Source organism: Volvox carteri (assembly GCF_000143455.1).
Source record: "Volvox carteri f. nagariensis unplaced genomic scaffold VOLCAscaffold_35, whole genome shotgun sequence".
NCBI lineage: Eukaryota > Viridiplantae > Chlorophyta > Chlorophyceae > Chlamydomonadales > Volvocaceae > Volvox > Volvox carteri.
This window is the reverse complement of record NW_003307578.1, coordinates 811,351-825,339: the sequence shown is the minus strand read 5'-3', so window position 1 is coordinate 825,339 and position 13,989 is coordinate 811,351. Positions and strand designations below refer to the sequence as shown.

The window sequence follows — 13,989 nt, the reverse complement described above, 5'->3', positions numbered from 1 at the left end:
TATGTAACGCGAGAACGCCACTACTGCTGTCAATGCTGTCACTGATGTTGCCACGTGTTTATTCGGCTCGAAGATGCAGCCAACGGTCGAAACAACTCCTTATCGCAGTGCAGTGATGGACAACGAACCGCAGACGTGTGTAAGGTGTTCCGACGGATGCAAGAGGTGTGCTAGGGAGACATAGGACTATGACTTAGGCGCACTCCAGTAGCTAGTAGGACAGAAACGTGTGACACCTAGTGTAGGATTGAGAAGTTGCGGGACAGATCACGCATTGCTTGGTAATACAGCCATGAGGAGATGCATAAACATTTACCCGCGGCAAGGTTTGACTTGACTCCTCTTGAAGACACTCCTGGACACGGCGGCCTGGCCACCGACTGCAGGCTAGCTGTGATTGACACACGTCCGCGTATTCCTGGTTTCGTTTTGACGGTTTTGCAGTTTTGCTGTGACGCCGGAACGGGTGAAAGTAAAACTAGTGTGTGGTGTAGACGTAGCGCCATGCACGTATGTATATGTCTTTTGATTAATTGAGACGTGAGATGGCGAGGATGGCATGCGAGCAATATAACCGAAAGAAGCAATCCGCGATGAAGTGGTGGCAAGGGATTGAAACTGCGGAAGTTGATCATGGTGACAGGGAAGAGCTTGACGCCGGCAGAGCACAATGAAGTGGCGGACGCTGTTGTGGGTGGCTAGGGCCACCCCAGGATCTGAGTTTCGACGAAACCACTCCAGACGGGACCTACTGCCCTGGCCAGGCTGGGGAACGAATCCAGAGGCCATGAAACAACCGCACGTGCACGTGTGTGTGAATGATGCTGCCGACGACAACAAACACGGGTACAACGGTTTTTGGTCTGTGCATGCAAGGCACCCGCTTATGGGGCCGTGTGTGCGCGTGGCGTGAACCCTCCCTTCCAAGCTGTCGCCCACGAGCCCCCCCCCCCTTGTGAGCAGCATCCCTATAGGTGTCCGGAAACGGCCCCTTGGCTCCCAGGCTCTTTCGAGGTGTAGACTTAGACATGCGGACACAAGGGGATCAAGTTCGCATCAGGTTCGCGGGCCATGAAGTTGACAAGGGTGGTTAGAGGACCTTTCTTTTGGCCGAACCAGGCTTCGCACAAGGCATAATACGACGCCACATGCAGTCTGGCTGCCTCCCGTGATGGCGGTATGGAGCCCCATTCTCACTCCCATTCCCATTTCGGACAACTTTGCCAAGAGAATGTCAGCCAGCTGACCTGCAGTGAACTGACTTTCCAGATCCGCAAGGGGGCCCCCTACGGGCCCCCTACGGCCGGAGGAAAGACATCTATCTTCACCTCCACACGTCCTGAAGCGGCCGCCACCCCGAAGGAGGGATGGCAGCGGCCAATCCTTACCCCCCGCCACGCCCTGTCATGTTCTTCCGGCTGCGAAAGGACGTGAACCCTATAATTAGCAGAACAGCCCACAACCTCGCAGCACACGGAGAGAAAGTCATGGACAGTCATATGCACTCACGCTGCCTGTTAAGCCACCATGCAGCCGCTAGGTCAGCCCCCTCCTGGCTCGGCGGGATGGCAGACACGCATCTCCCATATACATCGAGAGGAACGTTTTGCAAACCCCGATGGACGTCCTAACGACCAACCTAACGACCTCACAGCGGACCACAACTTAAAATTCGGCTGCAACTCCTCTCTATCTATCTAGCCCATTTATATACCCAAACAACAACCACCATCACCACCACCACCATCATCACCATCACCACCGTCATGTATACATCTGCAAACATTTTCCAAGCTGGTTCGGTCAACAAAAAGCATAATAGAAATTCAGGATGCACGCAGGCACTCATAAAAGCATCAAAGTGACAGCGCGTATACGTGCGCCACCATACGGCAAAAAACACAGGGGTTTTGTTGTCTACGTTAGCCGCCCCTTCGTAGCGAGGCCCTCAGTCACCCCCGCCTCCTGGGGCGCCTCTGTCCTCTTTCCCTTCACCACGTTTTACACAAACACCTAATTCATTCACGCGACCTCTCCGCGGCAAGAATCGCTTTTCTCAATACCGCGTCAACGCGAAATGGTGTCTGACACCGCCACCGTGACCGCCCCCAGGGCACACAGCAAATGATGCGGCCGCCGCAATGCACATGAATATGATATGCAGAGGATCTAAATATAATACCCTCTCGTAAATTCAAACACAAATTAAACTTAAAGACCAATCGCGTACTACTCCAGATATATCGAGAATGGAGGTACGGCACCATCCCCCCAGCACAGCACGATGTAAAACCCTAAGAACCCCAATCCTACAATGCACGCGCGCGCAGTCGCACTGCTCTCTCACACTCTCACACGCCTCGAATCCGAGAACGCCGCCTCAAGGAAGAGACACCACGCAAGTTATGTGGAAGATGGCACCTCCAAAACCTCTTGGGAAAAGAAATGGAGCTCTCAAACGAAAAGACAGAGGAGGCCAAAGAAGTTTTCTGCATGATGGCCCCAGGAATACATCACCCCCAACACGGCCCCCCGCAACCCCAACTTGCATCACACGGTAGCAATACCCCTGACGTCCAGATACGGCACCAGCCCTCCGTCTTCCGCAACGATGTGTGCCCCCCCCTTCCACTGAATGAGGCCCCTCCAAACTTACTTTCCCCCGCCTCCTCCTCCTCCGCCCGTCCCGAACCGATATCGTACATACACAAACGCGCCTGCGCCGCATAACAGCGACGCGGTGGCGAGAAACCCAATGTACGACGACGGCAAGGCGGCACTGCCACTACCCGCGGCCGGTCGTGCTGTGTTGGTGGCAGTGCGGCCCCCTCCCCCTCCCCCTCCCCCTGGCCCTGCTCCACGGTTGTGTGGTCCCCTTCCCGCCAGTTTGTCCCGGACCACCTGCGTGTTGAGGAAAGAGGTGCGTCTGTCTGTCTGTCTGTCTCTGTCTGTCTCTGTCTGTCTCTGTCTGTACATGATCGTGTTTCGCAAGGAGTATGTAACATGTAGGTGGCTGAGGAGAGGGAACCAAACGGACAGAGGAGGGATTTCAAAACATCTCTACGGGGTCACCGCAAAAGAGGCGAGTGGGAGTGAAATGATGGCGATGATGGCGATATCATGACCAGGATGGGCTTCAGCTGACGGTGACGACGACAGTAAAATAGTGATTGGAAGACAACCAACAACCCATAACCAACAACCAACCATGCCGACGTACTCCTATTCCATACGACACGCACCTCCCCATTCAAAAAAACGCAAGCCACTATCACCATACACACTCTATTATGCCCCAAACCCTCAACCCAACCACGCAACCAATTCACCAATCGCAACGCAAACACTCTGGTTCTCATCACCTGCATGTTCTCGTCCATGTTTCGGAGCAGCTCCTCCAGGTTTCGGAGTGAACGAGCAGTCTCCGCACTGGACGACTGGATCTGCCGTAGACAGTCCACGATAATGTCCTCCAACCGTGGCGGTTGGTACGGCACAACTGACGTCTCCCCCTTCTCCCCCTCGCCGCCGGCGACGCTCCGCAAATCCGATTCGTCTTCAATTGCATCGAAAAACACATCGCCGCCACTGCCGGCGCCACCAATGCCTGCTGCCGCGGTGGTACCGCTGGCGGCAGCAGCTGGGCGCTCGGGCTGTAGCAGCTGCTCTGCTCGCCAGTTGTCGTAGAACTGCTGACAGAAAGCGAGGAAGGTTCCAATGGATTGTGCGGCCTCAGCGGCCATAAGGCCCTCCACCGTAGCCTGTACGGGCCAGGGCAGGGCTGCGGAACACCGTACCAGCGCCTTCACCTGCGGAGACGGAATGGCACCAGGATGTACGGATGTACGAATGCGGAGGACTTCGTACTGAGTGCGATCCAGGTGTTGTTATATTGGAGGAGGTTTGGGGGGTTGTTGTGTCGAGGAGTTGTTGTGGGAGGGCGGGGGGACGGTGAAGGAAAAGACGACGATGAGTCTCTGAGGTGAGGAGAGACCCTCTCCTCCTCCCTCCCCCCCCCTCTGTCCGCCCTCTCACGCTTCCCCTCCTTCTCCTCCTCCCCCTCCCCCTCCTTCTCCTCCTCCCTCTCCCTCTCCCCCTCCCCCTCCCCCTCTCTCTCTTCCCTTCCTTCCCACTTTCCCCTCTGCATACCTGGCATGTTCCATTCGGCAAGCTCCGAACCTCCAGGAAGCCCGAGGTGGTGAACGAGTTGGCGCCGGGGAACTGAACGGTGCAGAACGGTGCGAAGGGGGTTGTGCGGGGGCGAGGAAGATTCACGGGGAGGGGGGGGGGGGACGGGGAGAGGGACGGAAATGGGAAGAACTCAAGTCGAGCGCAAACGGGCCTTTCCTTACCGAGGGAAAAGGAATCCGACCAGAATCCTGAGGGGCTATAAGCCCTAAGCTCCTTACCTCCTACCTACCGCCCGCCCTCATAACCCCCCTCCTAACCCCAGGCCGGGAGGCTTGAGCGGGAAACTGCCCCAGCAACTAATCTGTGTATGTATACGGGGTTCTCCGCACGCAACCTGCGCACCCTACATGTCGTGTCGAGAGCTGCATTATGGCCATTGTGCGGTGGGCGATCAGCTAGCGGCTGATAAGCACTGCATTGAGGACAGTTTACACCCTCCACTCCATTTGGGGCTCAATTTTCTTCCCTCTCCCTCTCGCCCCACCTTGGTCTCCGCTCCCACCTTCCCTCCCTGTCCCCAGCCCGCCCGTAACCCCCGCTGCCACCACTGTCGGGTCAACCCTCCCGCCCCCGGGGGTTCCCCCCCGGCCGGGTAATCTCCGTGATCTCCCCCTACCCAGGGTTAGGAAGTTACCGCCCAGCAGGATGCAGGCCGAGGTAGAGGCCGTCCTTGCCAATGCGATGATGCCATGCTGTGTGCGAAAAAAACACACACTTGCCCCTGGCACTAGCCAGGTTCCTTTAGGAAGTCTGTGAGACCCGGCACGCTGCTCTAAGGCGCTTCGCGCTCAAGCGGACGAGGGAGGACGATGATGGTCCACCACGTAACCGCACTAAAAACGATTTACCGGCCATGGGCCCCCTGGCTTTTACGGACAACCCCGCACTTGTGCGGAGCTTGTAACGTGTAACTTGCACGTACGTACGTACAGAGGCACATGCAGACGTACATCCCTGATTCCCCCTCCGACCCCCCGACAGCTTCCCCTCGCCCCACTGCATGTTACCTCCCCTTATCTCTGTCTTCCTCTCACATTCAGTTGCGGTTCCGAAACCACCTTGAAGGCCTTTCCCGGAGTCAACCACTCCAACTGCTGAGTCTCAACCACCGGCACGCTGTCCTTGCCTGCGTGCGCACGCGGGTATGTCGTATGTGTGTATGTATGTATGCGTGTCGGAGGGGTTCGGGGGTTGATCGGGAAGTTCAAGGGGGAAGGGTAAGAACAATCTAAACGGACTCGCCCTACTGGATGAGGAGATATGAAGTAGTGTACGGGGTCCAATAGACACACATACAAACATACACATATATATGCCCTGCATATCACTCCGTCACTATTTTGTCACACATCCGCACCCCTTCATCCTACTGCCCGCTCCAGCACCCACAAACACCACCTCACAGCATCGCCACCACCACCTTCACCATTTCGCTCACCACGACCCATCCGTAATCTCCCTTACCAATGAACTTCTTCAGCATGGCGGGCACGTTCATGGGCATCACGAACTGCACCGTCCGCACGCCCGCCTCGCTCCAGCGGCCCACCAGCGCGGCGGGGTCCCCGTTGACCTCCGCATGGAAGGTCCGTATGGCCGCATCGCCGGCGTAGAGGGCGTCGAAGTAGAGCTGCGGGAGGGGGCGGTAGGTGGGGCCGGTGGGTTGAGGGTTGAGGGTTGAGGTTGAAGGTTGAGGTTGAGGGCTGGGGGTGTGGACGGGGTTGAGGATGGGGTCGAGGATGGGGGTCGAGAGTACGGAGTGCGGTCTGAAGGGTGCTGTAGGTTGAGTGAACAAGGGATGTGTGTACGTATGTATGTGCGGTTCATTACACATTGGATGCTGGATGCGGGGGTGGGTACAGGGAGGGTTTGGGAGTGGACATCGGTACACGCGGGGGTCGTGCCAGGCAAGAGTGTGCCGCTGTAGGCTGTGGGGGTGAAAAGTCCCCCCAGGGGGCGGGAGTCGGCGGGATGTGGGTTTTGTGGTGCCGGCGATGTCAATAGAAAGGTACGCAACTGCAAGCCCAGTGGGGGGGTTCACATAACAAGGTGGCGGCAGTTCTTTGCAGCAGTTCTCTGCGGGTGAGGGACAACCCATAGTCGGTCGGCATTGGCTAAGGGGGCCCATTTGGGGTAGGAGGTTGGTGCTGGTGTTGGTGTTGGTGTTGGTAAGGAACGGTTGAGGGGGCTGCCGCGGGTGAAGGGTTGGGCGCGATGTAGAGGAGTACTGGAGCGGTATTTCGGGGCCGACTCCGAGTCCAAGGCGAAGGGAGGAAAGGTTGTGAAGTGTGTGCACGTATGCGGTGAGGGACTTCGGAAACGGCCAAAGCTCTCTGGGGCGCGCGAGGGAGAACGAGTGCCGGTGGGCGCTGGGGCCCGCGGGTGTAGTTGTTGACGAGCGAGCTAAGAGTTCATGCTGGAAAAAAATGAGTTTACAACCCGCGAAGCATAGGTGTGCCCATGCAGAATTCCGCTCAGAAATATATAATATGCGAAAATGTCTTTTGTCGTCCATCCAAGAGCTCGCACCTGCGCTGTGCAGTCAAGCACAATCTTTTCCACTTCAATCTCCTTCATCTTGTGATGATATGTGACAGATGCGAATCGGCGGTCGCCGCTACGTGAGCGTTAAAGTGCTATCGATCACTTGGTAACATTTCCTTTCATACTGAACGGCAAAAGAACCCTGATCTGCATATTGTGTCCCTCAAGATGTCAACTTGTTCTCGATGTAGATTTCTGGGGGTTCGTTAGTGCGCCTTGCAGTGCGCGCCGAAACCAAATTATGTCAGCACAATCTCTGTTTGTATAGGTCATGCCCCAACCAGTAATACTACCGCTAATGAATACTCTGTAGCATGCCATACGTAGTATATGAAGCAAATGTCCGGGTCCCTCGGCCACAAACCTCTTCACATCTCAACCGCACAACGTAGTTACCGCCCTTTGGTATCATCATATGGATTTAGGTTGTAAGGCGAGAAACATTATTGCCCGGAAACTTGCTTTGCTCAGCTCTTTACACAAACAACCAATGTTCACACAAAGAGGTTCGCGAGGGAAACTATGACGGCGGTCGTGTTGGCGAGACGAGCTATCTAACCCTCCACAAAAATAAAGCCGCCAAGCCCACCCCGAAGCAACGGCAAGACGGAAGAGAATTTCAGGCGGCCGAAGCACTCGGATTTTCCACTTGCTAGCCATAAACGCAACCGCCAAGCTTTGCGGCCCGAAAACGAGCCGCTGCGCAGCGACATAGGGCCGACAGATGCACACACACCAGCTCAAATATTTAAAGCACTCCAAGACTTACACACACCGACTGGCCTAGATTGTTAAGCTGAGACCGTTATCCTTTGATCCACACACATACAATATGTGCTTATTTTCATACAAACGCAAGGACACGCCTGCGGTTCAGCAGCGCCCGCAACAACTACTCGGAGACTGGACATGGAAACCCTCGTCCACATACACAGTCAATATCGTCATTCAGGCAGTTACCCTGCAGCAACAGCTATAGGGTCCCAGGCCGGGCCACCGTACCCTCCGGACGAGGCAGCATCAACAGGTGCCACGACGTCGCCAACAAGCAAGCAATCCCGTTCGCACAAACGGTAGTGATGACCTGGACCTCCCGCTGCAGCGGTCGCCTCGAGAAACTGACGTCGCTGCTGCTGCAGGACTGTTGCCGCTGCCGCCACGGCCGCCTACTTCATCACCAGAGATAATCCATTAGTGCCCGCGGAATACCGCCGCACGACCTGTGTCCCCTGGTCAACTCCCTCGGTGGTACAGCCTCCATCGTTGCCAGCTGGGGAGTGTCCTAACCACGCAAGTATCCGTACACAAAGTAAAGGACAGCATTCCGGACCGCGTCCTGATCTGAATGGAATTTCTGCCCTCACGTATTTTTCTTCCCACCGTACACCTTTCTGGCATGATAAGAATGCAGGGAAGCGTCCCCCCATGCACTTGTCGGGGGCTTCCCTCTGTACCGACACGCTACCCTCAGAAACACAGGGCGCAGCCCCGCCGCCGCTGCTGCTGCTGCTAGCACGTGCCAAAGCCCACATCACTTTCCAGCTTAACCCTTCCACACATCCTTGATGCAGCATTAGAACCATTAGGGCTGAATGAGCAGGAGCTGCAGCTGCTGTTACTGTTACTGTTGCTGGTGAGCCTCCCAGGGACGGAAGGGGCAGGCCACCCACGCGGCTCTGAACAGACAGGCGCGGGTTGTTCAGGGAATGCATGATACAACCTCAACGGTTCAGAGTTTCCCACGGGCTGTTGAAGTCAAAATACCTGCGAGAGAGCGAAGGAGTGGGAGAGAAGAAGACGGGTGGGAAATGGGCATGGCATGCGAAGAGTGCTATCGCCATCGAATGCAGCTAATCCTCTGATGGCCTGATCTGGGTTAGGATCCAGCTTCACTTACATGTTGTGGATCACCCCGGAGGCTCGTGCACAAGGGCAACAGCACAAGGACGCACACAATGCGAGCCAGCCCGCGGAACTCTTCGATACGGTCTACTAGGCCACCGGGCAGCTTGAAGCGCCAATCAATCTTCCTTTTTTCAGTTACCCTAGTCACAGGGTGTCACAGCGGCTTCCGAAATCCCAGGACCAACCTGAACTCCTGTGTCAGCTCCAGCGGCTCCGAAACTACGCGCTTCTTCCCGTAGTCGTACCGCACCTCAGTGTAGCCACTGAGGGGGAAGTCCTTGCGCAGCGGGTGGCCGGTGAAGCCGTAGTCAGACAGGATACGGCGGAGGTCGGGATGGCCCGAGAAGAAAACGCCAAACATGTCCCAAGTCTCCCGCTCAAACCAGTTTGCCGTATTGAAGATCTTCCAGATGGATGGTACCGGTGTGACTTCGTCCACGCACACCTTGACGCGGATGCGATTGTTCCACCGTGGGCTGAGTAGGTGGTACACGACCTCAAAGCGCGCAGCGCGCTCCGGAAAGTCGACAGCGGTAATGTCGATTAGACACTTAAACTGGGTTTGGACATGGTCGCGGAGAAAAGTCATGAGAGGCAGCAGGCTGTCGGGCGTCGTGTATATGGTTGGCTCTTGGTACAGCAAGGTGCTCTGTCCTGGGCCAACGACAGCCATTTTTACAAACTTTGGCACAGTCTTAATGATGTAGTCTGTAAGCTGCGTTTGTCCGAAAGCCAGCGTGTGCGCCGTGTGTACATAGTCCTTGTCCGCGGTCTTTCGCGCGTAAGCGTAGCCCATTCCACGGGTTTGCTGCAGTTGAACACCAGCTGTGTTGCTCGTGCTCGGCAAGTTCGCAGCCTCTGCAAGGATGCTTAAGCCTACTTCAGTCTGTGAGCCCAGAGCGCGAGCAGAAAAGGAACGCAAACCTTCCATTAATCCCTGCTGCAGGCAGCCCTTCACGGGCGCCTGCAGCTTGGAAAGCAGGGATTGTGTGCTCTTCATAGAAGACCTCAACTAAGGGGACGACGCCCTAACGCTGTTCCGTAACCCTGTAACAAATAATTAGCAGCTGCTGTATCCGTTTGAAGGATCGCTTAACTAAATTGAACTTACGTCGTGCACCGTGCTCCATACACCTAATGTCGTGCATTCACAACCTTCCGGCCAACGTATTGGGGAATCAGTTACTCTATTGCGTATAATGCAGATTAACAGAATCGTAGTTAATTCAAAGTCAATCACCCTTTCACGCAACCCGGTCCGGGTTCGAACTGCATCTTTACCTTCAAGGTGGGCACAACGCAGCACTGATAGGATGGCCGCACAAGAGGTCCTGGAGTTGAACCAGAAATTACTCTCAGCAATTGGTGCTGGGGACTATGCGACATATGAGGTGCGGACGGGATGATCGGCCGTTGTGCTTTGGGTTTGCAAGCCCTGGCCTGGCCTGGCAGCTTAAAAACCTGCGGATCTAGGCTATATGAGCTGCTAAAAGGAGAATGGGTGGGAATTTTTCTACTTCGAAATAGCTCTCAAAGAGATGGCTTGTACGCTTACCAAAGCTGGTTCGTGCCTCCCATGAATCCTTCTTGGGGTAAAGAGCGTCCCCGCCTGCTAACCCCCAAGGCCGCGAGTCCCCAACGTCCTGCGCATTTCCGAGCCGACTGTTCCACCGGCCCAGAGCCCTTTGCCTGCGTGGCCCGCCATCCTAAGTCCCTTGGCAGGAACACCAGCACCGTGCTTCCTGCCTGCCTGCCTGACAGCCGTGCCTCCCTTCAAAACATTACACATCGTCGCTTATTGCCGTAATCCTCACTCTTTCATACTGTTCCACCCGCACTCTCGTCTAAACCGCTCCTCCTCCTATGCCATGGTTACGTGTCTCCAGACACAACATAACTAACCATGAATGCCCTTGGTACATTCTTATGTCCTTTCTCCCCCGTCGCTCGACCTCCCTCCGCCTCCCAAATCATTTATTAACAGCCATCCGCCATCCCTAGAGTTATTCCTTCCTTCCACCCGTCCTCCAATCGTTACTGCTCATCTCCGCGAGGATCCGTTCCTTGCATGGAAGCACCCGTATTTGTGTTTCCACCCTCCGCCTCCCCCTCATCGCCGCTTCATCGCCGCTTGTTACTACGCCACCCGCACACAGGCCCTCTGCGACCCCAGCCTCACCTGCTTCGAGCCCGAGGCTGTGGGGCACCTGGTGGAGGGTCTGGACTTCCACAAGTATTACTTCACAATGCCAAGTCCCGCCGCCGCGCCCGCCACAGACGTGCCCAAGCCCCACGTGCTCAACACCATGGCCTCCCCACACGTAAGTGCGACCTTCGCGCCCTGCATGCCTGCATGCCCGTTTCGTTATGAGATGTTACATACATATATGCACGCACGATATGTGGCATCGGTTTGTAACATAGGTCGCCCTGCAACGGTTTTCCACCAATCATGTCGTGCACATGGATGCCATGAGGCCGCGGCATACATACATACATACAGTAATTTATGGAACTCTGGCAGATCAGTTTGACATCAAAGGATCATCAGCACCGCCGCCGCAAATCGCCTTGTGATCTCCTTATTCCGGCTTAATCGCTATCTAGCATTTTGCCTTCCTGTCCGTCTACTTGGTGTAGCATACCCGCAATCAGTTTGACCTTACTGCCCTTCGACGAACTAACCCTATCACAGTCACAGCTGTCCAAGACCTTTTGAAACACCGCACATTGAACATCACCCTTCCCGCAGGTACGCGTTATCGGCGACACGTGCGCGGTGGTGTCGTACATCCGTCTGACCCAGAAGCTGGTGGGCGGCGCGCCCGTGACGGTGCAGGCGGAGGAGACCCGTGTGTGGGAGAAGAAGGGGGATGGGCGCTGGGTGCATGTACACATGCACCGCTCGCTGATCAAGCCGTGAGGGCTTTGTCGGGTTTTAGGGTAAGCTCCCCGATCCCGCCATTCCAGATCACTTCGTGAGGTGTTCCGAGAGGTGAGCCGCCGCTGCTACTACCGCTACTGCAGCCTGCTGTTACTGCTATTGTTGCTGATTTGCTGCTGGTGCTGTGTCTGTGGGATGGGAGGATATGTAGGGAGAGTAGGGCGGACTAGGTATGCTGTTATGCTGTCAGCCAGAAGTGATGCTGGGAAGCCCTGCTGGTTGGCTGGGTAGTGGTTACTAAAACCTTTTTTAATAACTTGTGAACATGTAATGGTTAGGCAGTTGCTGTAAAGATTACAGCGGCAAAAGCGGTGCGCGGCAACTTTTTGTCATGGTGTTGTGTGGCGATGTCACGTGCGACAAGAAAATGTCCCAAAACGTGTTCTGGGCCGGATGGACGGAAGGGGGAGGCATTGTGCTAATACAAGGGCATTTAGCTGTACAAGATATGGGAACTGATGTATCGCAAGACTTTGTTTGCTAACAGTACTGCCTGGTAGGATATGTTTGTATATTTGCAAGCTATACCACTGCATGCACACGGTTTGTGGTGCAAAGTGTACGCCGAGGCCGAGAAAGGTATTAGTAAAGTGTACCAATGCCGAAAAGGTATGAAGAGATGAGCGTGCGATTGTACGTGTAGGCTCTGTGTGCGTATCGTAAGGGCCGGGCTAGATGCGGCTGCGGCTGCGGCCGGGCACAACTATATGGCTCTGGGGCTTTGAACCGAATGTAACAACAACGGCTTTTATGGACACCCCCGCACAAAGGTGCGGAACTCGTAACCTGGGATGGTGTTTGTTGTAGTAGGCAAAACACCGGATAGTCCATGTCTCATTTATTGCGAAATAAATCGTTCGGTCGGTGTGACGAGAGCGCGAGTGAGGGAGGTGGAACCCGTGAAGATTCTTATGGTCTGAAAGGTTTACCGTGGAAGCTGGAACGTTTTGTATGAATCCCGGTGCCGTTGCGTAATACACGTTCAGAGAAAGCAACCTGAGCACGATTTCTTACACTTAAGTAGGTGGATAACCAACACAGCTCTGAGCAGGAGCTTTAGGGAGACATTAACGGACAAGTCGTTCAGATCAGTTCAGATCGTACGACTTCTTTCAAAACCAGTTCGTAAGATGGCTGACTTGACGTAACTGGAACTGACACTTTTCCACAACAGAAGGTTATGTTCCACCAGACATAAGCTAATAGCCTTGCACTCATTACCTTTGACCGTCCTACGGACCGTTTCTCTTATCTACAGTCCAGGTAAAGCCCAAGACGCACCAAGACGCGCGCCGTACCGCGTCCCGGACGGAAGCAGGCAACCAGAGTTGCTCCTTGCCCTGCACCTGTAGTTCCGACCGGGAGACCCTGCCTAGATAGGTCCGGCCCGTGAGAAGTGGTTAGGATCCAAACGCACGAGGGCGATAGCCAGCTGGAAGGGATGGAGCGCGTTAGTTTTGTACGGCTCGACGGGAAAATCCTTTTGGGTCGCAGGTTTGAACCAGGGGTCGGCAAACGCCGCTGGTACAGCGGGTCCTTCCGTTGTACCCGTTGCAGAAAATCATCATCGCTGGTACGGCAGCCGTACGGCAGGGTGCAGGAATCCCCCCCCCAAAGGCAGGTTTGCGCAGTAATTGGGCGCAACAAGACAACTGTGGCTTTAACAGCGATGGTGTAACGTAGTAAGTTTGGTACATCGGCCCGCAGACACTCTTTCCTCGGCTTTTACCAAAAAAAATTTCCATACAGTTATTCGACCCTGGCACCAGTACCCGTGACAGTTATTCAGGGTTTGCCGACCTCTGGTTAAGCAGCCCCTCGCACAAATGTGTCCGGTCGTACTTCGCCAATAAAGTGTTCGTACATCGTCCCAAAAAAGCCAGGAGCGAATTTTGCCGCGCAGATGCGCGCGTGCGATTCACAAAATGCGCCTGTACAAGTGTATATAAATTTCTTGAAGGTGCGCCAGCGCATTGCGCAGGTGGTCTTGTTGGCCATAGTCGCACCCGGCATGCAGGCTGGACTATTGCGTGGCTGCTTTGCAGTATCTGAAAGCACCGAAAGCCTACGTCGTAGCTTGCAACACTGGGCTCGTGAAACTGCCGCGGAAGATGAAGCGGTCGGCGAAGAATCAGCCATAAGGCGCCTGCTTTCGGTAGCGCAGCGCATAATGCACATTGTTCCCACTAAACTCAAGTTACACTCTTACGAAATAAATAATAACAACGCAGAATTAGGTAAAGAGAAGAATCGCGAAAGTCGTTCAGAACCTTGCAAGTAAAATGGATGCCGCTGAGGGCTTGGAACAGCTTTTCGCAGCGCATTCGGCCGTGCCTGCGTTAGCCGTGTTGCAGCAACTACGGAAGGACTTGAGCCAGCAGCAAGCTCAAATTCTGTTTAAGAAC

The 13,989-nt window shown here is 55.0% G+C and overlaps 3 protein-coding genes across 3 annotated transcripts; 1 reads left to right on the top strand and 2 right to left on the bottom strand.

The window, feature by feature from the left end:
- Positions 1 to 211: 211 nt before the first annotated feature.
- VOLCADRAFT_105873 (uncharacterized protein) lies at positions 212 to 6,768 on the bottom strand (the record flags this gene model as incomplete). The annotated part of the gene is made up of 10 exons (XM_002953226.1): positions 212 to 449; positions 803 to 863; positions 2,657 to 2,717; positions 3,363 to 3,809; positions 4,150 to 4,221; positions 4,534 to 4,553; positions 4,694 to 4,883; positions 5,226 to 5,317; positions 5,656 to 5,821; positions 6,721 to 6,768. The coding sequence occupies 10 exons, from the start codon at positions 6,766 to 6,768 to the stop codon at positions 212 to 214; spliced, it is 1,395 nt and encodes a 464-aa protein (XP_002953272.1).
- A 432-nt stretch (positions 6,769 to 7,200) lies between these two features.
- Positions 7,201 to 9,721, bottom strand: nuo9 (NADH:ubiquinone oxidoreductase 30 kDa subunit). The gene is made up of 2 exons (XM_002953225.1): positions 8,826 to 9,721; positions 7,201 to 8,499 (listed from the first exon to the last, which is right to left on the bottom strand). The coding sequence occupies exons 1-2, from the start codon at positions 9,638 to 9,640 to the stop codon at positions 8,457 to 8,459; spliced, it is 858 nt and encodes a 285-aa protein (XP_002953271.1). The 5' UTR covers positions 9,641 to 9,721; the 3' UTR covers positions 7,201 to 8,456.
- A 129-nt stretch (positions 9,722 to 9,850) lies between these two features.
- VOLCADRAFT_75674 (uncharacterized protein) lies at positions 9,851 to 12,334 on the top strand. The gene is made up of 3 exons (XM_002953309.1): positions 9,851 to 10,031; positions 10,797 to 10,961; positions 11,393 to 12,334. Exons 1-3 carry the CDS (start codon positions 9,954 to 9,956, stop codon positions 11,561 to 11,563), a joined length of 414 nt encoding a protein of 137 aa, XP_002953355.1. The 5' UTR covers positions 9,851 to 9,953; the 3' UTR covers positions 11,564 to 12,334.
- Positions 12,335 to 13,989: the final 1,655 nt, after the last annotated feature.